Here is a 24,472-nt window from a genome sequence, read left to right on the forward strand (position 1 = left end):
ATTTTATATTATATAATAAATTTTATCAAAACAAAATTATATAGTGAGTAATTGCTTACCCATCTTTTAATTTAAAATTTTATTAATGCAAGTTACTAGGCATAAATAAATAGTTTCCAAGAACATATTTATATTTCTTTCATTTCTGATAACAGAACAAAGGAATAAAACAGAGAGCATTAAAAACTATAATATTAAGAAAAACATTAAATATTAAAAAAAAACCACGAAAAGTGAGCACAAGGAACGCCTCTGCCAACCCTTCGGGGATAAAAGCTATGTGTGTGTGTAGCAAAACATGTACATTGTATACCTATCCTTATTGCTACGTACCTTGAAATGTCCTGTTCCACATATTTCGCATAACCGCGGCGCCATCGACGTGGCCTCGGGGATCCGCGGCCTGGCGTAGCGTGTCGTTCAGTGCCAGAGCGTAGAGCAGCACCGCGTCGTAGAACGCCGCTACGAACGTAGACACCACCTCGTCTTTGCCGAACGTGTAGTTGTATTTCGTAGCAGCAAGCTCTTTTACCTGCGTAGCGGAATTTGAAAATGGTTGAATTCGATATTAAAGTTTTTATTTTTTTATTTAAAGAGCATAGTCGTTCTAAGTCCTTGTTGCTCTTTAAGTAGGAAAATTTGTTTTGAATCAAAATATAATGAACTAATTCCTACAAGATAAAGAAATTTCGGCAGACAAAATTATACTAGTTTTTTTTTATGTATTAAAATCGTATTATTAATTCAGTCAAACAATATACTACAAAAACCGTTTCGTCAGAATTTCTCATCTTGTATTTCATAACTACTAGCATTTTATATGAAATCTCCATTTACGCCTTGAGCTTAGAAACGCGATCAGGGTTGCCGCCAAAACCAACAAAAATGTAACAAAGGAAGTTATGAATAAACTTCCGTATAACAAAGAAGCCTTGCCTCTCATACATTTTATATAAGGCATTCGATTTTGATCTTGATACACATGTATACCTACATCAACGTAAATTTGGGTACGGAACTCTAAAGCACTTGATATAACGTAGCTTTTTGTTTATTTAATAAGTTTTCGAATTGTTGCAGAAATTAACGCTTTTAAACTCAAAATAAGATTTTCTATTTTATGGTAAAATAGCAATTAGGATTAAAAAGGATTCAAATTCAATTACATCCTAACATTAAACAACGGTATGTCAAATTCCATCCGAATCGGGTCAGCAATTTCTGTGTCAACTTCTAAATAAACAAACTCGCACTTATAATATTGAATATCCCACTGCACTACCCGAATTGTTTACACTCTCGTATTCCTTCTCTACATTCTCGTATTTCACGCATCCGACGTCTAATAGTTTAATAAATCTTAACGTAAACACAATTGCCGTGTTTTTACGTTAAATCTTAGTCGGCCATTAAATTTTCCGATCCAGACAAATTGCTTCGAGAACTTGGAATTTTGGTTGAGGTTTGTCTTACGAAGCGAAATAGTTTGAGTTTTTATTGGATTTAAAATGTTTGAAGTATTTTCAGTAAGTATAGCAAGTGTCATGGATTCTCGAGTGTACAGTCAAGAAGTTAGATCTCTACGAGCGAATGGGTTCGAATCCCGGGTCGGGCAGAGTGATATTTGGGTTTTTCTGCTCAGTATCAGCCTGCAGTCTGAAATTTAAGCCCGATATGGCGATAGGCTCGCCCCCTAACTCATCATGAGACGAAACACACTTGGCGAAAAGATTGTGCCTTGTTTGCAAATTCATGGTTAAGACGGAACATCGTCTGTCGGATCAGCTAGTACATGATAATTATGTAACTTTAATAGTTTTTGCAGTGAACGCAACGGAAACTCCCAAACGCAATTATTTATCCCCGTTTTAGTAAAATGTTTAATGGATGCTCCGCTCCTATTGGTCATAGCGTGATGATATATAGCCTATAACCTTCCTCGATAAGACATTGTGACTGGGTTTTTCCATCTTAAAAATTACTCAGTCGCAGCTCGGAGTCAGGAAGTTGGAGGGAATAGCACCGTGCCTTGGAAAGCATAAAACTTTACGGCTTTAGCCGTTGGTCATGCGCCTGGTCTCTCCCGGTCATGTCAGATTGCCGTCTCACCGGACTATGAGAAGGAACAGAGAGTGCATCCGTGTATTGCGCATACACTTGTGCACTATAATATCCTGCGTACTTGGCTGATCCGTTGAGATTGGCCACCGTGACCGAAATTCGGTTAGGAGGGAATCATTTTATTTCAATGCAATGATGAGACGAGCTATTACACTTTCACAATTAAACTATTAAAACGATTTTGATTAAATTCGACGCGGAATAAGTTTGAAGGCCAAGAACAGCCAACGCCTTTTTTATATTTGAAACAAGGCGAATTTCATGCAAGCGAGCGAGTGATATACAGTATTTGATATAAATTATTTTCCGTAGAGAATCTGTCAAAGTGTCACACATTTCCGATTAACGTTATCTGAACAATTTAATATTACTCGCTCGCGAGTATTTCTTCATTTTCTACGAAATCGCATTATTTAACAGCAGACATTGAGTTAATATTGAAAACTCGTTTGATTTAAATGTTATTTTATTACAAAGGAAATTAAATTCCGTCTTTCACTTTATTAGATTTGATGTTATCCTTAAAGTGTAAAAGTTTTGGAGTTTAGAAATATTTTGGAATTCTCAAAATATAAAGAGATAGTCCCCCCCGTGACCATGAAGGCTGCAAAGTCTTCGAAACGTCGGGGGAAAACTAAAATATTAAAGCCGCGATAAAATCCGGAATATAGTTTAATTTTAATATAAGGAGATATTTACTGGTGATCAATATTTCAGATTAATAAGTGACGATAGCCTAGTCGGGTGTGGAACGGACTGCCGAGATGAATTTCCGCAGGTTCAAATCCCAAGGGCATGCACATCTGATTTTTCTAAAAAATTAAGTAAATTATTCTTTGTGAATTGTCGCTTGCTTTAACGGTGAAGAAAAACATCGCGAGGAAACCTGTATACCTGAGAAATTCTGTATAGGAATTTTGAGAGTGTGTGAACTCTACCAATCGGCACTACGCCAGCGTGATGGACTAAAGTCTAATCTCTTTCAGTAGTAGAGGAGGCCCGTGCCCAGCAGTGGGACAGTATATAATACAGGGCTGATATTATTATTATTATATATTTAATAAAAAAAAATATGTTTATTGCGGGTTGAAACATCTTGTGTACGGTGGTCGCTATGCGGGCGGATATAGAATGTACTTATTCTACCACCAGTAAAACGTTTTATCATGTTTAAAAATAGATAGCAATTTTTTTAATGTTCCGATAGTAATGCTTTTCAGATGAAACTAATGAATGCAGTATCACGGAACACATTTCAATCCGTTGATTCCATTAGAGATATTGGTAAACTTGTTTTTAGTTATATAGTAGCATGAACTTCCAATTAAAAAAAAAACGATTATGTATATATCGATTAGATACATACGTCATCTTGATTATTTAAAACAGAATAAACTCATGAATTTCAAATTCTGCAACTCTAGCATGAAGTTAAAATTCTAACAATTCGATTATATAGAATACGTCAAATATATTTGAACATTTCGATTGTATAAGTGCAAGTGAACTTGGTGTTATGATTGAAGTGTTCTGCAATCGATTTTAGTACAAAGTCTCAGTATTTGAGACTGAGCACTGAGCAGCGAGCACGTTTTGATAAATAAACTGTTTACTTTAAAATAAAGCTATTTTACAGATTTCATCGCGGTTTTTATATTATAAAGGGATATTTGGGTTTTTCTGCTCAGTATCAGCCTGGAGTCTGGAATTTGAGCCTGATATGGCGATAGGCTCGGCCCCTATCATATCATGGGACGGAGCACACTGGGCGAAAATTGGATGCCCTGTTTGCGCCTCTGCATACCCCTTCAGGGATATTTATATTTTATTATAAATTTCTCCAGTCGTTTCGAAGACTTTGCAGCGTTTGTAATCATGGGGCGGACTCAAAGACTATAAAGTCTTCAAAACGAGAGAAAATTTTAACATAAAAAACCTTGATACAATCTTTAAAATAATTTTATTTTAATGTCTAACATTCGCGTCAACTTAAGAAATCATTATGTAAACAGTTTACTGCAAAACTCGCATTATAACGCATTCAAACGATTCCTGAAATAAATGTCCTAATGTGTACTTTTCTGAGGAAGAAAATAGTTTAAAATGGGACAGTATCACTTAATCGATTTTAAATCAGTCACTAACACATAATACACAGGTCTTTAAGTGACATCAATATTATTTTTATATTATAATATTTATTGTTTTCCTCAATTGTATTCTGGAATCTAGAGTTGTGACCAGTATGACAATAGATTCGTCATTATATAACATGAGATCTAATATAGCTAGGCTAACCATGCCTAGATGGCGAATTTGTATTGCATATGCGCTATGAATATCTCTCTCTGCGTATTGTATCACATCATAGGACAGACAAGGAACACACAGACACACAGCAACAAATGGGTGTGCTTACATCTCTGCCCACACTTGAAAAAGGAAAAAAGAGGTGATGCCGTATTTATATCTCTACGTAAGACCTATGCGATGGTAATCAAAACCAAAAGCTAGTAATAATAAACTCACCTGATCAGAGAAGTCGAGGTACTCCTTCTTCTCAGGAGCGGGACTGGTGACGGTTAATACAGCGCTGTACGCCCGCCGCGCCTTCTCATTGCGTTCATCTGTGTCGTTCTCCACTTTCCAGGGCTCTTTAGATGATGCTGATGCCAGACTAAAAAATAAAATATAGGTAAGACGTGGCGAAGTTAATGGTTTCCTATGTTTACTCAAATTATACATCGAAATAACTTTTTGTTCGGATTTTATCGTGGTTTTTTATTTTATCATTTTCTCCCGACGTTTTAGATGCTTTGCAATTTTCATGTCAGCCATCGCCGCTAGTCCGCCGTGACCATAAAGGCTGCTAAATCTTCGAAACGTCTGAATAAAATTATAATATAAAAACCGGAAATTAGTTTTATTTCGATGGCAAGTTAGTTTTATTGTTAGTGTCCAAAATTTGATGTGAGCCCTGTGTCTGAGATTTAATACCCTTTTGGATATGAATTTCCAAAAGTCCTTCTTTTTTGACCACTTATGTTTAGTGAGGAACTCATGCACGAAATTTTATGCTTTTTGAGCGACTGGTTAAGACTAGGCGATGTACTAACAGCCAAAAAGAATTTTATTAAGTACCAACACTAACACAAGAATCATCTTAATTCCTTACATTATAAAACTCAAAAACCACCAAACGAATTTAAATGAAATTTGGTACAGAGATAGATTGTAAACCTGGACATAGGCTTTCTATACCGGGAAAATATATAGCAGGATGTCTATACCAGAAAACTCTCAGAAGTCACAAGCAATAGCTAGTATATCATTAATGTGAAAGTTAGCCGATGTTTGAATATTTCTTGTCCTATTACGATTGAACCATTCAATGGATTACGATTTAATTTTTAAACTAAAGCACCAACTCCCTATAAATACGTAAACTGTTTTTATTAAGAAAAAAAAACATTATTTAGTGAAAAAAAGCCAAAATCGCGAACTAAAGCTAGTAATATTACCCGCCAACCTCATTCACGTTATACCGGAGTCCCGGATATAAATTGAAATATTATGTTTGAAAAATGTACCCTATCGCATAATATATAGAGGCCATCAATCATCCTCCGACACCTCCCATATAGTTTCAATGTAGCATTATTGAAGCATTTTCTAAGCTTTCATATTGATGGCTCTCTTGTGAATAGTGTATGAAGTTGTGGATTCGTGTGGAAGTCTATGAATATGCAATATATACGGATATAATTGCCTTGGTGGCGTAGTTGTAATACGTACAAGGTACGTATATGGCTAACGCACTGAGGCCCTGGGTTCGGATCCCGGGTCGAGCCAAAATAATTTAGACTGGGTGTTTCTATCTAAAAATTAATCAGTCGCAGCTCGGGTTCGGGAAGTTGACGGTATGATACCCCCGTGTCTCGGAAAGCACGTAAATCCGTTGGTCCTGCGCCTGATCTCTCCGGTCATGTCGGATTGCCGTCTCACCGGACTATGAGAGTGAAGAACAGAGAGCGCACCTGTGTCTTACGCACACACTTGTGCACTATATCTCCTGCGTACGTGGTTGATCTCCGTTGAGATTGTCCGCCGAAGCCGAAATTTGACTACGAGGCATTTATTCTCATATACGGATAATTCAGATTAGAATTGTAAAATTCTAATATTAATAATAATACTGAGGAATCGAACCGAAACCTCAGTACTACAGTCGTACCTTAACACAACTATTCCACCGATGTTGTTTAATAGTTATAAATAATAAATAGGAATTTATTTACTTGGAAAACAGTTCGATGTTGAAGAAGACGTATTCGCCTGAAGATACCATGTTGAGGTCATCTGCGGCCAGCATGATCTCTCGCACTGTGCTCGGGTTAGCGCAAACCACCACAACTGCAAAAAAATATCTTATTTAGTCTTAACTTACAGTCTATTTTTCAATAACCGTATAAGTTATCCTTCAAATAAATTATAACCTGACCAAATACAAAAGTCTAATCATTGTACCATTTTATTCGTACAATTTAAATTAGTTTAGGGCCTGTTTCGCAAGTTTCAAATAGATTTAATTTGACAGTTATTGTATTAAACGGCTAAAGTAGAGAGGACTCATTTTATTTTAGAGCATAGATTAATGCGACTCGAATTTATGAGTAGTTTACTCAGAAATTGTGAGGTAATCCTTTATTCTATTTTATCTTAGAAATTTAATTTTAAATCCCTAGCCGCTCGCCTAGTACCTAAATGATGATACGTTTTAGAATACTTATGCGTATAGGAGTTGAAAAATTGCTGATGGCTGCAAACATTGGATAGCTTTTTTATTCTCATTAACATCTATTAATCTGATACGTGTACGGTATTTTTAGAGTTCATTAATTGTTTTCTTGAGTATTTTATCTGCAAAATACATAATATTTGAATATGCATGAGGTTAAATAAAACACACAATGGATTCAATTATTTTATTCAGGTATAACAATGTATATTATAAAAATACTCCTATTGTTTATAAAATTTACCAAACGAACATGTAATATTATTAATAAAATACTTATAAAACATAACTTAAACATACTTTTTTATATGAAATACTTTGAAAACAGTTTCATATAAAAAGTAATCCTTACTTCTGAATATAACTACATATATATTAGGTCGTTGCTATTTAATAAACAGATATAAATAACATCTCAAGTGACAACTTAAGTCACAGCATATGACGAATTCTGACAGCTGATAATTGTATGTTAAACAACGCCACCTCAGCTAAGAACAAGCTCTAAAATAAAAAGCTAAGCTTTGTTTATTAAGTAGTTCAATACATTAAATGTCAACTTGAGATCTTACTCAAAGTTGAGAATCATTTATTAACCACACCCACCCCTCTCTTATCCTTCACTACGGTTACCCAGGGGGCTGGTATCCTGTTCGCCAGCTATCCCGGGGATAACCACGATTCCCCCTAGAAAGTATAACAATCGCTTGGATGATACCGGACGGCATACAATCTAATAACACATAACTATTTCATTATAACCAAATCAAACACGTCACGTCAAGTACGCACACAATAAAAAATAGCAGAAAATCTAGATTTAATATAGCAATTTCAAACTCAATTTGCTTGGCGTTTGTTGGTCGAGTGGGTAGCACGGTAGAAAACTAATTAGGTGCTCTCGATTGCAGGCTGCGTCTTCGATCTAATGGTGCACACAGTCGCACGGCCTTCGGACCGATCAACTGTTTCAACGTGGAATTAATGGTGTTTGAAACTATTTTGTTAAATGATGTAATCCTACTAATATTATGTGTGCTTACGAACACAGTTCCCAGATGGTCGGGGGGTTTTCCCAAAATTAAAAGGATTTTAAAGCCATGAAGTGATATTTGGGAAGCCTATTGTGCTGAGAAAATAACAGTTTCAGAGAAGAATACATTGTACTATTTTGTAAAGTACCCTTTTCAAATGGATAATCATTCATTAATTTTTCGCGCACTCTACTATTTATTTGAGAGAAATCCTTCTAGAAAAGCCAGTATTTAACGAGTTTCTTAACTCAATTTTAGAATATTACAAAGAAGAAATCTGGAAATAGTGCTTCTAGAATAAACGTATTAAAGAAATCTACATTTATTATCTTTTGTATTAGGGACCATCGAATTGAGTCGACTGGCGAAGATTTCTCGTTAGTCGATAGTCTATCTAAACCCCGTTTCGCTTACCATCAGATGCAGTAAACTTACCGCGTCCATATAAAAAAAATCTAATATAATTCACTGCAACTATGATAAATACGATCTAAAAACGTACGAGCTTTCCCCATTCGTGCAGCAATGACATTTCACAATAGCATAAATATTTTCAGTTGAAATGTTGGGTAGTATTGTGGACGAACATTTTAACTGTATAGTTCCTCGGCTTTATTGTACTTTATGTACAATTGTAGCAAAATGCGGCAGACGGTTTCCATTTTTTATTATTATTATTTATTTTTTATTTTTATACACAGGCATTCTAAGCGACGATAGCCTAGTTGGGTATGGAACGGTCTGCCGAGACGAATGTCTGCAGGTTCAAATCCCGAGGGCATACACATCTGACTTTTCTAAAAAATCATGTGTGTGTTCTTTGTGAATTTATCGTTCGCTTTAACGGTGAAGGAAAACATCGTGAGGAAACCTGCACATCTGAGAAGTTCCTCTATAGGAATTTCGAAGGTGTGTGAAGTCTACCAATCCGCATTAGGCCAGCGTGGTGGACTAAAGCCTAATCCCTCTCAGTAGTAGAGGAGGCCCGTGCTCAGCAGTGGGCAAGTATATAATACAGGGCTGATATTATTATTATAAACAGGCACAGCAAAGCAACTGCACCTTCTAGCAAGTGGAGTAGAGTTCAATATAATGTCGACTGACGAGAGATGATTACCTCCGACAGTCGATACAATTATGCCGGACTGTTAGAACCGGATATACACATGCTAATACTGGGACGATTCTACGTAGCCACTATGTTGGGTTTTAACACTTTATGTATGGTGGTCGCTATCCGGGCGGATATAAAATATATCCGACCACCAGGAAAGGTTTAGAAGTGTATACTAGCTTTACATCACAGTTCCATCAATAAATAATTGGAAAACTATATGAATATCTTGTGCGACTAACCACTCGTTCTTCAACATTGAGAATAGAAAATTAATATCTCCCCGAACTATTGGACGAAAGGTTTAATGGATTTTGTAGGTCAACTGTTTTACTTCGAGTTTAATGGTTGACATCCACTTCATAAGAATAAGACTAGAATTACGTTAGCAGAGATCCAATAAATACTTTTTTACTTGCTAATTTCGATTCCATTTTTTTACATATAAAGGCTCATACTTAACATTTCTCAAGTTTTATAGTATCATAATGGATGTTTGCAAACAGGTGATATACTTCTCGCTTATTTATTATAAAAAAATTTACAACTTCATAAATTTATATAACCTTATTTATGTCTTCTGGCGGTGGAGGAATTTTCTATACCTTTTTTATTACACTTGAGTGACGAGGAGCGTAATAAATAATGTCATAGAATTTGCTAGTTGAAGAAAGAAGAGGCAATAGAAAAAGGGGCTCGATTAGTTACAATAAAATATCTTTTCGTAGTAAATGTCATACTAAAGAACTAAAAAATTAAAGAGTTAATTATTAGGAATATGACGATGACCTCATAAAAGTTATAAAAGGTCGCTGGATTCGGGCCGCTTCCAATAGGTCGATATGGAAATCTTTGGGGAAGACCCATGTTCAGCAGTGGACATCCTGCGGCTGATGATGATCATTATGGGGAATTAAAAAAGAAATTCTCGTTAGGATTATCCAATAAAAATGTGTACCAGGTAAAACTAAGTATTTTTGGTGGGTAGGTAGGTACTTTATTATTTATTACCATAATAAAATTATAATTAGATTCAAAATTTCGAAAACTAACTGCGATTGATCGAATTTTATCCAATAAGAAGTTTGGATTTTAATGCCAAGAATCAGATATATCAAGCTAGTAACGATATTTTTTTATTCATTTGTCTACTTAACCGGTTTTATTTTGATACTTAGACTTGTTTATCAAACTGTTTTGAATACTTAACACCCATATTAGACAGAATATTTTAAAATACTAAAAAATATATTTTATCAAAATGATTCGATTTATAACAAACGATTTATGAACGTATAATCGATAAAGATGTAAGTTTCTTTTTAAATTCACGCTCTATTTATGATTCGAAATAACGTGTTGTTCGAGGAAGTAAACCGTGAAAATACTTTTTTAAATATCCGTATTATACGTACCAATCTAGAACTTTTTCCTAGTTTTATTCCACCTGTTAAACCCTCGTACGTTCCAACATACAATACCCGTAACAAGAAAATCTTTTACAGAACTAAAGTCATTAAGATCTTAATCAAAAGGAACTAAATTACATCTGCGTCAGAATCCAATCTCGTACGTGATAGGATACCTATAGATAAGAGCCACGTCACGACCTCTTGTATCTTCCCTGACGTCACAAAGTGCAGTAATGAGTTTCGCCTCCGTGGCTTGCATATTGATGGTATCTATGCATTGGCTTCAGTCTCATGATATTTGAAATTTAAATTTCGCTGTTAACGCCGTCATGCGAATGTCCTTGTTACTTTTATTACTACATTCTTTCATTTCAAATTTAGTGTTCGTTATGACGTTGATTTAATATGTAACTACTGGACATAATAAGACTTAACATCTCATGTCTTAGGTTGGCGAGCGCAGTGGAATACCAAACAATACTTTGTAATTCAAGGTGTTGGATGGTGTTTCTACTGTTTATGAGCGGTAGTGTCGCTTACCATCAGGCGAACGGCAAGCCCGGGCCCTTATTCTGTATGGTAGTGTAAACGCGTAACGCGGCCGTGTCATGTTATCTTCGAGTAATGTGCGTGGAATGGTATTCTGTAAGCCAAATTTCTATAGTCCTAAACATGATGCGTTGTGTTACGTGCTTGTTACGCACTGTCAAAATAACGTGCGGGATAGAGAATAAGGCCCCAGTCTCGCCATACAAAGAAACAAAAAGAAATATACCGACAGTTTTCCGAGGTTATTTTAATAGTATGAAGTTGTCATGGAATTTGCTAGCAAACAATTGCAGTAACAAACGATTAAGAATGAAATGAATTTTTAATAGCACATAGTGATGGAACCTAGAATGTAACCAAGTTCACTTTTTATATTGAAATAATGAAATAATGATGATGAATATAATATTGGCTGGAGGCTGCGATTAGGTAGACGTAGGGGGACGTGATCCTTTGTATTGTAGGATGCCCTAAAATACAAAGGACCAACGAATTGAAAAAGGCGGTGGGGAACAAATAATTGCGGGCTGCTCAAGACTGGGTTGGTTGGCGCTCACTTAGGGAGGCCTACGTTCAGCAGTGCATAGCAATAGGCTGTTTGATTGATCGAGATCATATTATTACAGTTGAAAACAAGAATAATATCACTCTGATGGTAAGACCGAAAAACGACTCTGCAGCAAAGAGTTAAGGGTCTTCTTCTAAGTTCTAAGGATCTAATTTAGAACTAAGAAGACAGATTAAGTCGTCCACATATAATGTTTTAATAGACTTCAATTTAAATTTGGTCTTGTAAATATATTATAGTATTTAATTATAATTTATATGACTGGGACTTATGCCTATGAATGATAGAGTGCGGAATACTATGGTCATGGATATGTGTGGAGTGACAGAGGATGTAATCACAAAAAAATTGAGTATGCTAAGGTGCTTTGAGCATTTGGAGAGGATGCTGATAAAAGACTGATAAAGAGGGTTTATAAGGCGAATGTGGATGGAAGAGCCAGTAGAAGTCTACCGCACCGTACCTTCGAATGTCAGATATCTGAAATTCTCAGTAAAGGCCAGGTCAAAAGTACCCTGATCCGGCGGGAATGCATGAAAAGATTAATGAAGGTGGAGGAAACGCGAGAAGTGAAGTGAAGTGAAGAAGAAAAATGGGATAGAGTCGTGATACTATGTACTCGTATGTATGTATTTTATAAGGTGTGATATTAAGTGTGTGGATAAAATTGAAATTATTAAGCATAAAAAAAAAATAGTTTCAACGTCAATAATAATTAGAAAGTCACGTTATAATCGGAATAAATTATTATTTCTTATGATATCATGTATTAATGTTATACAGTGTTTATTTTATAATAAGTAAAACTAACGGTCATGCCTTCCAGTGATTTGAAATAATTTGTACATCAGTGATATTTGGTGTGGATAATAAAATGTAAATTTTTCTGCGTCATTTTCTCTGTGGGAATTCCCATTAGATGTAGACAAAATTGCTATAATTTACCTACCTTATTAAAATGTTTATTTTGCGACTGAGATTTATTGATAATAATATCTATCAGCTTTGTATTATACTATCCAATGACTGAGCACGGGCCTCCTGTACAATAAGAGGGATTAGGCCTTAGTCTACCACGCTGGCATTGTGCGGGTTCACAGACTTCACATATCTTCGAAAATATTATGAGCAACTTTTCAGGTTTATAGCTTTCTTCACGATGTTTTATTTCATCATTAAAGCAAGCTATAATTCACAAAGAATACACACATAATGTTAGAAAAGTCAAAGGTGCGTGCCCTTGGGATTAGAACCTGCGGACATTAGTCTTTGCAATCCATTCCCCTCCCGACTAAGCTATCGCCGCTTATTGTTTGATATTATTAAATAAATTGGTAAGGTTTGGACGTAAAAATATCAAATCAATATTTCGTATTTTTCTTTAAATAAAACTAACATAGGTATAAATAATAATAATAATAGCCCTGTATAATATACTATCCCACTGTTGGGCATGGGCCACCTCTACTACTGAGAGGGATTAAGCCTTAGTCCACCACGCTGGCCTAGTGCGGATAGGTAGACTTCACACACCCTTAAAATCCCTATAGTGAACTTCTCAGGTATGCAGGTTTCCTCACGATGTTTTCCTTCATCGTTGAAACAAGCTATAATTGACAAAGAATATTTAGAAATATTTAGAAAATCAGAGGTATGCGCCCTTGGGTTTCGAACCTGCGGACATTCGTCTCGGCAGTCCGTTCCACAACCAATATAGTACTAATACTAAAAATCAATCTAAAGTACACTATAGACATAATATGTACGTAAAATTAAAATAATACGAAGGAAATCGATGATGCCCTAAATCTAAAACATCTTAAATATTAATTACTTTCCAAAGCAACAGCAAATGAATTTCTAAGAATTCGTTTGTTATTTGAACGAGATATCGAGGCCAGTGGGAGATATGATTATAAATGAATAATGAATGAGGACGGGAATAAGCAAACGGAATTTATAATGTCATTAAAAATGGACGATCAGTTCCATTATCTGTTGAGTTTTGTTTAACCGCGATGTATTTGGTGATCTCTAGTATATTTCGGACTTTTAGGAGAATTGTGATAAAACTGCGGCATACCTTGGTTTGTACAAACATTAGACAATTTGTTATAGTTACTCAATGAATACCAATCTACAGCCCATATACCCCACTAGACCAGTCCCTCTATTACAAAGCTATAACCCCAATCAACATAGTGGCCCTCGTGTGTCGAGTTGCGAGATCAGCATGTGTATATCCAGTTCCAACTGGTATAACTGAGTCGACTGCCACGAGGTAGTCATCTCTCGTCAGTCGACATCCTATTAGACCCATCTTCACTTACCATCAGATGCAGTCCAATGCCAAAGCGTCCATACAACCCAATTCCTACCGGCTTCCCTTTTAGGCTATTTACCTTTGTCTCAGTTTTTGATTTCCAGTTAAATTGACCGCGATATGTAAATTGAGACATTTTTGTTGCCTCGGGTTACCTTTTGAACAATGTCACCCTTCGCCATTGTTGCATTCACTTTGCTATGCACGTATATAAAAAACCTAACAGATGAAAGTAATATTGTAGTTCAAGTACCTATGATAATCAAATATTGGTTGCATAAATAATCCGTTGGCTGTAGAGGCTTGATGTCTATTATGTCCCTAAGCTTATACGCTTTGATCGATCGATTCGCTAATTCTAAAGTAATTGAAGCTGAAGGATTGCTAGAAGAAGAAATCTTATGTTCCTAAAGGTCAAACTACACTGGAGTTTACCTAGATGGAGAAGTTTTATTATTAGTATCAGCTTTTGTATACTGTTCGGTTTTCTATTGGTATTTCTATTTATCTATTGTTCATCCTTTCTTTAATAATAGGAGTTACGCCTTGCCGCCATAGTGGTTATACATTGGTAGACCCCATATCTACCCTCATAATATTCATATTACGTAAGATCAGTAAGTTTCCTAATAGTTTTTCCTTTCAGCGTTAAAGGGAGTAGTGATTAACAATACACAAGTAACCTTTAAAAGTTAGAGGCGCGTGTCCTGACTCTTAAGGATGGGAACTGATAATTTCTCGGCGTTTCTTCTCAGCTACTTTAAGGCGGTGACTTGAGCAAAACGACGCGCTTACTGTATTTATATAATCTATCTTTTCCACATTTAAAATAGACTATCAGTCTTACTTATAAACTTGTTTTAGCGTTAAGAGGTGGTTAAGAATTGCTTAAATAGCTGTCAAAAATATTACCGGCTCCTAGTTTAAACCTTATTAAGAGGCAAATGGTGGGTTTTAACTTACAGCTGATCGAGTAAATTTATGTTTTAAGTAAGCATAGCTTTGAAATTTTTTTATAAATAAGACTATGAATTATGGATATTGTTTTTTTTTAATTTCATAATGTAAATTCCGCTGATATTGCTTATTCCTCCTTCTCCTAAAGTACACATAATTTTAATTTGCAAGCAACACTATTCGATACTTTTTAAATCTAACCTTAAATTGATTCTAATGGAAATTATAAGTAACTCAGCAAATTCCTACCCGTAACTCTTGCGCCGCAAATGTATGAAACAAATGCTCAAGATCCTTTCCCTGAAGATGGGCCTTAAGCTATCTTTAATAATAGACGGCCTTAAGAAAGTTTGTGCCTAGCAGTGCTAATTGATATAGACAGATATTGTGTGAGGTTTGTACCAACTTGAGAGGTCAAGATGAATTACACAAGATGATAATATACCTATTAATATTAAAATTGTAAATATCATGTTGGGCAATCAGACGACTGCTATTAAGAAAGCCGGTCTTCGCACCATTTTTTTTTTTATTTAACACGTCAAAATGTCATCACAGATATTATTTACAATAAGAATCTCTCCAGGGTCTAATAAAAATAACGAGATATTTTACCCTCGATATTCGGAACACCGGACTGTCTTTTTTTGTAATCAAAAAATTGATTTAAATTTGTCTGTTATGGTAATGTTGACCCCTAATAGGTCTAACATTCATGTCATACAGTGTTATTTATATAATAAAACTGATGACAAATGTAGCCTAATATCAAATTCAAATTCTTTATCTCTATTACTCTCTTATTTTATTTTTCTTCTAACTAGATCCGCGAACGCACTTTAAATGGCAATATAACATGTTACGTAAAACATAAAATACACGAATAAACATTTACATAAATAAATAGCAAATTGGTTTCCAAATGCTTTATTATCGATACTTACTTCTCGTGTTCAACGATAGTTTTTGTAGGAGCTCCTTTAGAGTCGAACTAGTTGTATTCGTTTCATCGAATTGCACTGTCACTATATTGTTGGCGCCTGCTGTCTTTTTCTTCAAAACTGCGAAGACAGCGCTCAGTGTCAGAAAACATGGACTGTTGCCTTTCCCAGTTGCCAGTTCGTTGTTATGATACAGCATGCCAAGTCGGTGCCAGTTGAATTGCTGTAACAAATGATACGAATTTAAATGTTTCATATAATTACGCAATAATCTAGTCTTTTCTTTTTATCGTGTAATATTCAATGCTAAATGATAACAGCGAACAAAAATAACAATGCCATTGGGTCTTTAATCAAATATACACAGCAAAATAAAAAGGAAATTATTTTAAGCGAAATCTCAACGCGGACTGAATTCAAATAAAATATAGGTTGGGTTTTCTAAATTGGTAGAATTTATTTAAGACAATAAAACGTAAGGAATAAGATATTAAGGCAGGCGGAACTTGAATTGGTTCTGACTACGGAGCGTAATGGGTAGATTTCGGTGATAAATATTTTAACAAAGGTCTAACAACTGATGTTCGTAATGAAGCGTAAATCAAAGAACTTAGTGTAAAAGGGAAACGATAAATGTGAATACAAAAACATAAGACGTTTATGAACTTTATTTGTGACAAATTAAAACTTGTACAAAAATTTCAATAACTAAAGCTACAGCTGTCTCCCACCATTAACAAGCAAACAAACATGTGAAAGCATACGTAAAAATAAACAACATTAATATATGCACTATTGTAATAGGCCTTAAGGTTATAAATCCATTGTGCTGATGTAATCTGGATTGAGTAACAGGTGTAACGTAAAAACCAAGGAAGGAATATTTGACTGTACAAGAATACGGATTAGAATCAATGTCTGATTGTAACAAACCTAAAGTCAACTTAAAAAATGTTGAGTATATTTTTCTTATTCTACATAATAGTTCTAAATTCGTTCAGATTCTAATCATTGTAAATAATAAATTAAATTCTGATTAACAAAATATTGGCTACACCTGATGGTAAGTAGAACGGAGTCCAATAGAATGTCGGCTGACGAGAGATGATTACACCTCGACAATCGATACAATTATGCCGGCCTGTTGGAAACGGATATACACAGACTGATCCCAAAATACGTCACATTTACGTAGGCCACTATGACGGGTTTTAACAACTTGTGTACAGTGGTCGCTATCCGGGCGGATATAAAAAATATCCTACCACCAGCATTTGATATTATACCTAGTGCAAACTAAACTAAACAAGCATTACATGAATTAACATAGTTGATAAATGCAATGCAGCAACACGCAATGCTTTGTAATTTAAAATTATATATGTTGCTGCTGTTTAAAAATAATCGCCCCCTATCACATCATGGGACACACACGGTGGAAAGTGGGTGCAATAGTGTCTCTGCCCACCCCTTCAGGCTTAGAAAGCGTTTGTATATAATTTAAAACCTGAGGCACAACTTACTCGTGTCTTTGATTGTATAACATTATTTAGCAGTTGTGTCAAGATGCTATAAATTAAAATTTAAAGTAGTTCTTAGCATAATTACATTGATATTTTGTGTTGAATGTTGAAAGTTGAACAATCCGCGCTATTTTTATGCAACTAACTGGTTTTCTGCACATTCGTTGAATAACAAAGTTAGCTCGTGATGCTATCTCTAATATGAGATTATTATTATAATTTTAGTAGATAAATCTATACTAATATTATAAAGAAAAGTTTGTAATTTTGTTTGTAGGGGTTAATCTCTGGAACTATTGAACAGATTTTGAAAATTCTTTCTCGAATAGGAAGCTACATTACTCCTGAATGCTATAGAGTAATTTGTTATCCCAGAAAAACGTTATCATGCAATTAAAGCCGTGGGCAAAAGATAATATATAAACACAATAGTATGAAATAGATTTTTGATATACTAATTGATATTATTAAAAAGGTGATGATGTACTTTGATATATTATTAGCTTTTTAACATTTATGGTTCGAACAATCGCATATATCTTATTTTTGTATGATTATTTTACGAGATTTGTCGTGATTTTCCGACGAGATTTCAGATTCAGGTTACGAACAAAATAACAAACCTATAAAGTATAAGTGTATTCCATATGAATGTTTACGATGTTTGTCTGAGGCAAATTGTCATAAATAAATACACTTTTAAAATATTACTGTAATTGCATCCGTTCATTTCACTTTAATATTATGAAATTGGTTGCAATTAAATAATTTTGATTCCAATAATACGTGTGTCTTAAAATGTTCTTATTTAGTTTATACAGGACATTATATATTTTATTTTGGACATGTCCTCAATTATTCCTTTCGAATATAACTAAATAAAAAATGCGAATAGGTAATACAGAAATAAGATAGCTAAGATAATATGGTATTTATATAAGATCGAATTGTAATTAAAATCACCAGAATCTAGCTAAACAATAAACTTGGAATCCAATATTACAGAATACAAATTGCGTTCCGTTTCACGGAGATTTTATCGGTTGATCTAGCGTAATGTCTTACAGCCGAAACCATGGGACAGACTAATAAAACCCCAGTCCAATCACGTAGCAAATCTATCGGCTCGTTCAACACGGACATTATTCCTAAGCGATAAACATAACATGACAAACTATGCTAGAATAATGTACCATGACGTCACCTTCCTCTGCCAGGATAAATAAAGCTGAAACACCCACTCCCCGAAGAGATAGGCAGAGGCGCAACTGATTTACTCTTTTTTCCGTCCTATTAAGTGATAAGGGGCGAGAATGTCGCCATTTCGGAAATTCTAGACTCTGGGCTGATACTGAGTCGAAATATCAATTAGCCCGGCTCAGGGACCGAACCCGAGACTGCAGTCATATCGTAATAGAACTATGCCGTCGAAACAATTAAAGGCGAAATTATTAATTTGTTTCAGTTGAATGACAAGACAGGAGTCGTTCGCCTGATGCGATACGACCGCCTATAAACAGTAGCAACAACATACCACATTTTGAATTCCACAGTACTGAATGACATTCCCCTGGGCTTGTCACCCTGATACAGAAGATAATTCTCATAATTCCCAGTAGTTAATAACTGGTACAGAGATCAAAATTTTAATGTTTTAGTTAACAGGGTGACTAAAATTGTCTTTGGCCTAAAATATAATTTAAAAAAACTACCAGTAGTCAAACATATAAACCCCAAACTATGTGCAAACTAAAGATCCAAAGTAACTTTCGCAGAATAATTTAAATACGAAATAGTCATTTTATTGTTTCTTTAAGATTGTCCTGTCTTATTTTTTTATGTTATCAATTTATCGTCTATAAATATGAAGCTATTAAAGATCAAAATAGCTTTTAAGGATATTTTCGCATGCCATAATGACAATAAAACATAAAGGCTGGTGGTAAGATATGTTTTGTATCCGCCCGGGGAGCGACTGCCGTGTTCAAGATGTTACAACCCCTAGTGACCCACGTAAACATCGTCTTCCGGGCTCAACCTATGTATATACGGATTAAAGAGACAGACATATATCGACTGATGAGAGACAATCATATCACAAAGTATCGTGATGAAGTGTAGACTATCTGGACCCCACTCAGGACACCATCAGGTCCAATGAGGACGTGCAACAAGATACCCCGGGGCCGTTCCGTATGCGCTGAAGAACCGCGGGTTTTGGTTGGTATGCCGGTGTAGGATATACAAGGGTTAGGGACTCGGTCAAATGCTGACTGATGATATACTCCCGAGTGTCGACATTGGTCCGTAAGACCGGTGAAACCAACATAACCATTCCACTGACCCTCCGAGTGGTGGTAGCGATAAAGCGTTTATTCCCCGCGTAAAACAAAAAAAAGGTCCAATGAGGACGACGTTACCATATCAGAAAAAGTGTCACGTCATTGAACCAGAACTTAAATCAAGACATACATTAAAACAGAAATAAAATATCAATATATTAAATGTATTAATTTCCAAATAAGATTTGTGGCAATTTTATCTTCAAATATTAGTTTACAATTGGGACTTCGTGCTAAAGCTATAACGCGAAAGACGAACGTGCGCTTTTTGGTAAAAAAAAAAATAATGACTTGGACTGTCTGTGAGCCATATTTCATTTAAATCAATGCAGCGGTTTAATACGTTTATGTCTAAGATTGATTCAAACATATAAAACTATCGAATTTATAATATTTCTAGGATTATTAGCATAAATAAGATTATCATAAATAAATTAGAACCAGGAGGATATACATAAAAAATAATTAATTCTGAACATTTTTTTTCTCCTTTAATCGTGGTATTTTAGAACGAGGTATGTATACTGTATACTCTTTAGATGTACGAGTATATATTATATAGTTAAGTCCATATATTTTGTTTACGGTTCACCAACCATATTTCCGTACTTTTTCTTTTTCTTTTTATACTTGCACGGCCAAGTGTTCCCACGAAATTTGATGTTAAGTGGAGTAGGTCCTATAGAAAGGCGACCGACGATAGATGATTACCCCTCGGCAGTCGACACAATTTTGCAGGCAAACTATGACACACGTGGCATTTCTTACGTTGTAAGCGAATTATGTTTTGTGATTTAATACTTTTATTTGTCAACCTGAGAAATATCCGATTTTATTATCGGAGTAACGCAAAAAAAAACTTATAACAGATTTTGCGGACATGAGTACCCCATCCATCCCTCCAGTCGTTCCCTCAATGCTGAGGATCATGACCGCAGTATCAGTCTATAATCTCTCCCTCTATCTGGTTCTCTCATAGCCGGCGTAAATTGCACATGAGTACTAAAACTAATTTATAGTTAGAATAGATTTGTTAAATCGATTTATGATCATATATCTAAAATTACTACTTTTCAATGTAAATATTGTGTTACATTTTCAATTTATCATTGCTTATGGATACCGCATCTGAATCTCTAAAATCTTTTGATAAATATTTCCCAAATATTGTTGTTACGTGTTAAGAATTTTTATAAGATTTGATATCTCTATTCAATTATAATTAAATATTATCTCCTAAATTGTATTTACAATCTTGCTTACTAATCACTTTTCTAAGAAATGTTTCTCTTTTCGTCAATAAGTTTTGTATTGAAATTCAACCTTTGTAAGAAACAAATAATAAGCCTTGTGAGTCAAAGGAAAACCAAAGAAATAATAGAACTTCTCATCTCGTTACATCGGCTCGAAGACAAAAGCAAAGCAAAACAAGAAAAGTACGTACAAATTAGCAAAACAAAAAATAAAACATCACAATAGAGATTACAACGTTTATACAAGACAACATTTAGAACTAGAGGCCGGTCATTACCTCGCAAATTTTTAGGATGGCACCGCCCGCTTGCGTGTAGCTGCCCATCATTCTGGTAAGGGTTACATAGCTCGGATGCTTGTAACCAAATGCTTCTGCTTGAGCACCTGCTGTTAGCACAGGGATGCCCCAAGGCACAGCATATCTCGCCACAGGTGCGATAACGTACTCACAACCAGGGCCGATGAATGCATCTGAAATATTATCGTCACTTAGAAAAATTACGCTAAGTTCTAAAAAATATTAAGCACGTTTAGTAGCAGATTTTGAGCAAGCTGATAGCATTGCATGTGGTCTTGTGAAGACACAATGACAATGTGTATTAAATTGCTTTCAAGTGTAATAACAACTTACCAGCAGATCCATTGACGTAGAATTCGAAAGCCGCCAACGGGCCTTCGACAGACGAACATCTAGTGTCTCTGTAGTCAACCAATATCGTCCAGCCAGGCAATGGACCGTCAGGTCTTGTTACAGCTGGTATCGCCATCTCCAATATGGGCAGAACTTTGACCAAAGAGAAAACTTGCTCAGGATCAGCGGGCAATAGCACTCCTAACTTGACTCTCTTCTTGTGAAACTCATGTTTTTCAGGTCGAAGGTTAAAGTTAATATTTTTAACATAGTACGGCTTACTTGCCAGATCATGTGGATATCCAAGTGCTCGCGAGTCGTCATTTACGTACCGCGATACGTCAAAATATACGGGATAATCTGTTATATTCACAGGTATGTCGTCTTTTTTGTAGTAACCGTAATATTTACTGAGTTCTTGAGAATCGGCTCCGTATTTGTCATTCTTTTCATCATCCGCATGCCTTTTGATGGATACTCTTCCCTTTCTAATGTTCTTTCCATACGTCCTTCCTTCATGTTTGTGCCCGTGCCAGACTTTTTGTTTACCAGGGGCACCTTCATGCAATCCTCTCCGATCCTTACTTATATGTACATCACTTACACTAGCATCACACGGTATTATCACATTCAAAACACACACGCAGAAAACAAGAAATAAGAATAGAGATTTTATTTTTGGTGGATTAGTTTTAATCTCGAATGTTTGAGGATTGTCCACTTCGTGGCGAACATCGTGCCACGTTCGTCTCTTTCTGAAGTCTGCTCGGTTTGCGTAAGGTCTCTTTTTGCACCTCAAAGTCTTCACATTACGAGGGAGTATCGCACTCACGACCTCCTTTAACATTTTATCTTTGGTTTATGTCATTTTATTAGATTACTTTTCACACTGCGCACGCCATCTGTCGTATCGATAAATCAAATTTTATGTGAAATAAGCCATTACTGGGAAAGCGATGATCGTTGATATAAAAATGTACGTCTGTTGTATTTTGAACGTGTCAATCGAAACTCGTCGCACTCCCGAATGAACCAAAAGTTTTCAAGTAACAATTTCGATAAACTAAGAACCTGTTTTGTATTCAAGTAAATGTTATAACATACAGATAAACATATGAACGCGTCTGAGAAATGTTTTGTTTAAAAATAATCCTTATTTGCTTCTGAAATGATATCATTTGGCGTTGATCAGTATTTAAAAATGTAAAAATACCAAAAGTATATATGTAAATGCATTAAAAGTGATTTAGAGACTATTTCATCCAAAATCATAAACTGTTTTATTCGTTTTTGTAACGAGGTGATGGTCAAATAATCATAACTACGAATATAATAAAAATATGATATAATTTTTCTTCAGCGGTTCTGAGTGATTGAAACCTGGGGCCTGAATAATCGTTTTTATGCACATTTATCGGAGTAGGTAAAACTTTTGTTGAAAACGTTTTTTTTTTATATCTATCTTTCTTAAATACTTAAGATGGAAATTGTTTCATACCATATTTTACTGTTACGTGGAGCAGTAATCGATTTATGTGTTATCTTCTTTAGAACTTATAATAAATACATAAGTAGCAGCTTATAAATCGAGGCTCTCCCCCGAGCAAACGGCTTTGAGCCTTCGTTCCATATATTTACGGTGCACGAGTTGCGGGCTGGTATATGCAATGATTTAATAATAAATTATTTAAAAAATAAACTCTAGTTTTTTGAAGAAACTTTAAATTACCAAAATATTCCTTATTCAATTTTCTATCTAAATAGTTGCAAATTAAAATGTGCATTTTACGAGTAAATACACAGAACCAACGATTTTATTGGTATTTAATTATGAAATTCAAAAATCATCATAAAAAAAAACAATAAAAGTAAAGATAACATATTGTAGAATTATGAGGTTTTGTTTTTTTTTTCTATATATCTTATAAATTTCTCGTATTTAGCTTATAAAGGTTAACGCACCGTTTTGCTGAGCGTAGGGCATTAATACTGGATCTATTTTAGCCGTGTATCCGAATTCGTTCAGCGGTGTTTGCGTTTACTGTTAGTTATTACTGGTGGTCTAAATTCTCCACCATATTTAATATTTTTAATAGACATACACTAATTTCATAAAGCGACGATAACCTAGTTGGTTATAGAACGGACTGCCGAGACGAATGTCCGCTGCTTCAAAACCCAAGGGCACACACCTCTGACTTTTCTAAAATTATGTATGTATTCTTTGTGAATTTATCGTTAGCTTTAACGGTGAAGGAAAACATCGTGAGGAAACCTGCATACCTGAGAAGTTCTCTATAGGAATTTCGAAGGTGTGTGAAGTCACCCAATCCACCTAGGCCAGCGTGGTGGACTAAGGCCTAATCCCACTTAGTAACAGAAGAGGCCCGTGCGCAGCAGTGTGACAGTATATACGTATAATACAAGGCTGATATTATTTTATTATTATACACAAATTTCATACTGTACTCCTCTTTATAAACTGATAATGTCACATCTCACAGTCGTGGCTCCGCACAATGTGGTTAAAAAGGGTACAAAGTTTTTTCATCATGTATTAATTTTTTTAAGCTTCTAAATTTAAATAAACTTATATAACCGAATTGGTACCGTGTTATTGATTTAGAACTGGCTGTTATGCGAAGGAATAAAATATATTCTGCCACCTCTATTTAAAATAGATCTGGTTGTTATTAAGGCGAGGTCATAATGTACATATATATAGATAATAAAACGGCTGTGCAAATTTATAACATGTGATCAATGACTCAATATTTATATTAACATAATATGACTGAAATAATTTAATAATACCAACTATTTTAATAATACAAACTCGAGTTTTATTGAACGCAATGTGGGACATCTTTTGTGAAGAAAGGTCAGTTTTCTGGTATAAATAGTT

General features: G+C 35.0%; 1 protein-coding gene across 3 annotated transcripts in view; it reads right to left on the minus strand.

Annotated features, from left to right (window-relative positions):
• Positions 1–24,472, minus strand: part of LOC115440485 (atrial natriuretic peptide receptor 1) — a 362,779-nt gene that overhangs the window by 62,109 nt on the left and 276,198 nt on the right. The window contains exons 1-6 of one of the 3 annotated variants that reach the window (XM_030164817.2): positions 21,568–22,414; positions 21,214–21,407; positions 15,821–16,040; positions 6,420–6,534; positions 4,651–4,798; positions 334–532 (exon numbers count right to left, since the gene is read on the minus strand). In XM_030164817.2, coding sequence (XP_030020677.1) covers positions 334–532; positions 4,651–4,798; positions 6,420–6,534; positions 15,821–16,040; positions 21,214–21,407; positions 21,568–22,414 — 1,723 coding nt within the window. Of the gene's footprint in view, positions 1–333; positions 533–4,650; positions 4,799–6,419; positions 6,535–15,820; positions 16,041–21,213; positions 21,408–21,567; positions 22,415–24,472 lie in introns of those variants that run through there. The other 2 variants (XM_030164820.2, XM_030164819.2) reach the window with 2 other exon arrangements.

The sequence above is a fragment of the Manduca sexta genome, chromosome 6 (genome assembly GCF_014839805.1).
Source record: "Manduca sexta isolate Smith_Timp_Sample1 chromosome 6, JHU_Msex_v1.0, whole genome shotgun sequence".
In the NCBI taxonomy this organism is placed as follows: Eukaryota; Metazoa; Arthropoda; class Insecta; order Lepidoptera; family Sphingidae; genus Manduca; species Manduca sexta.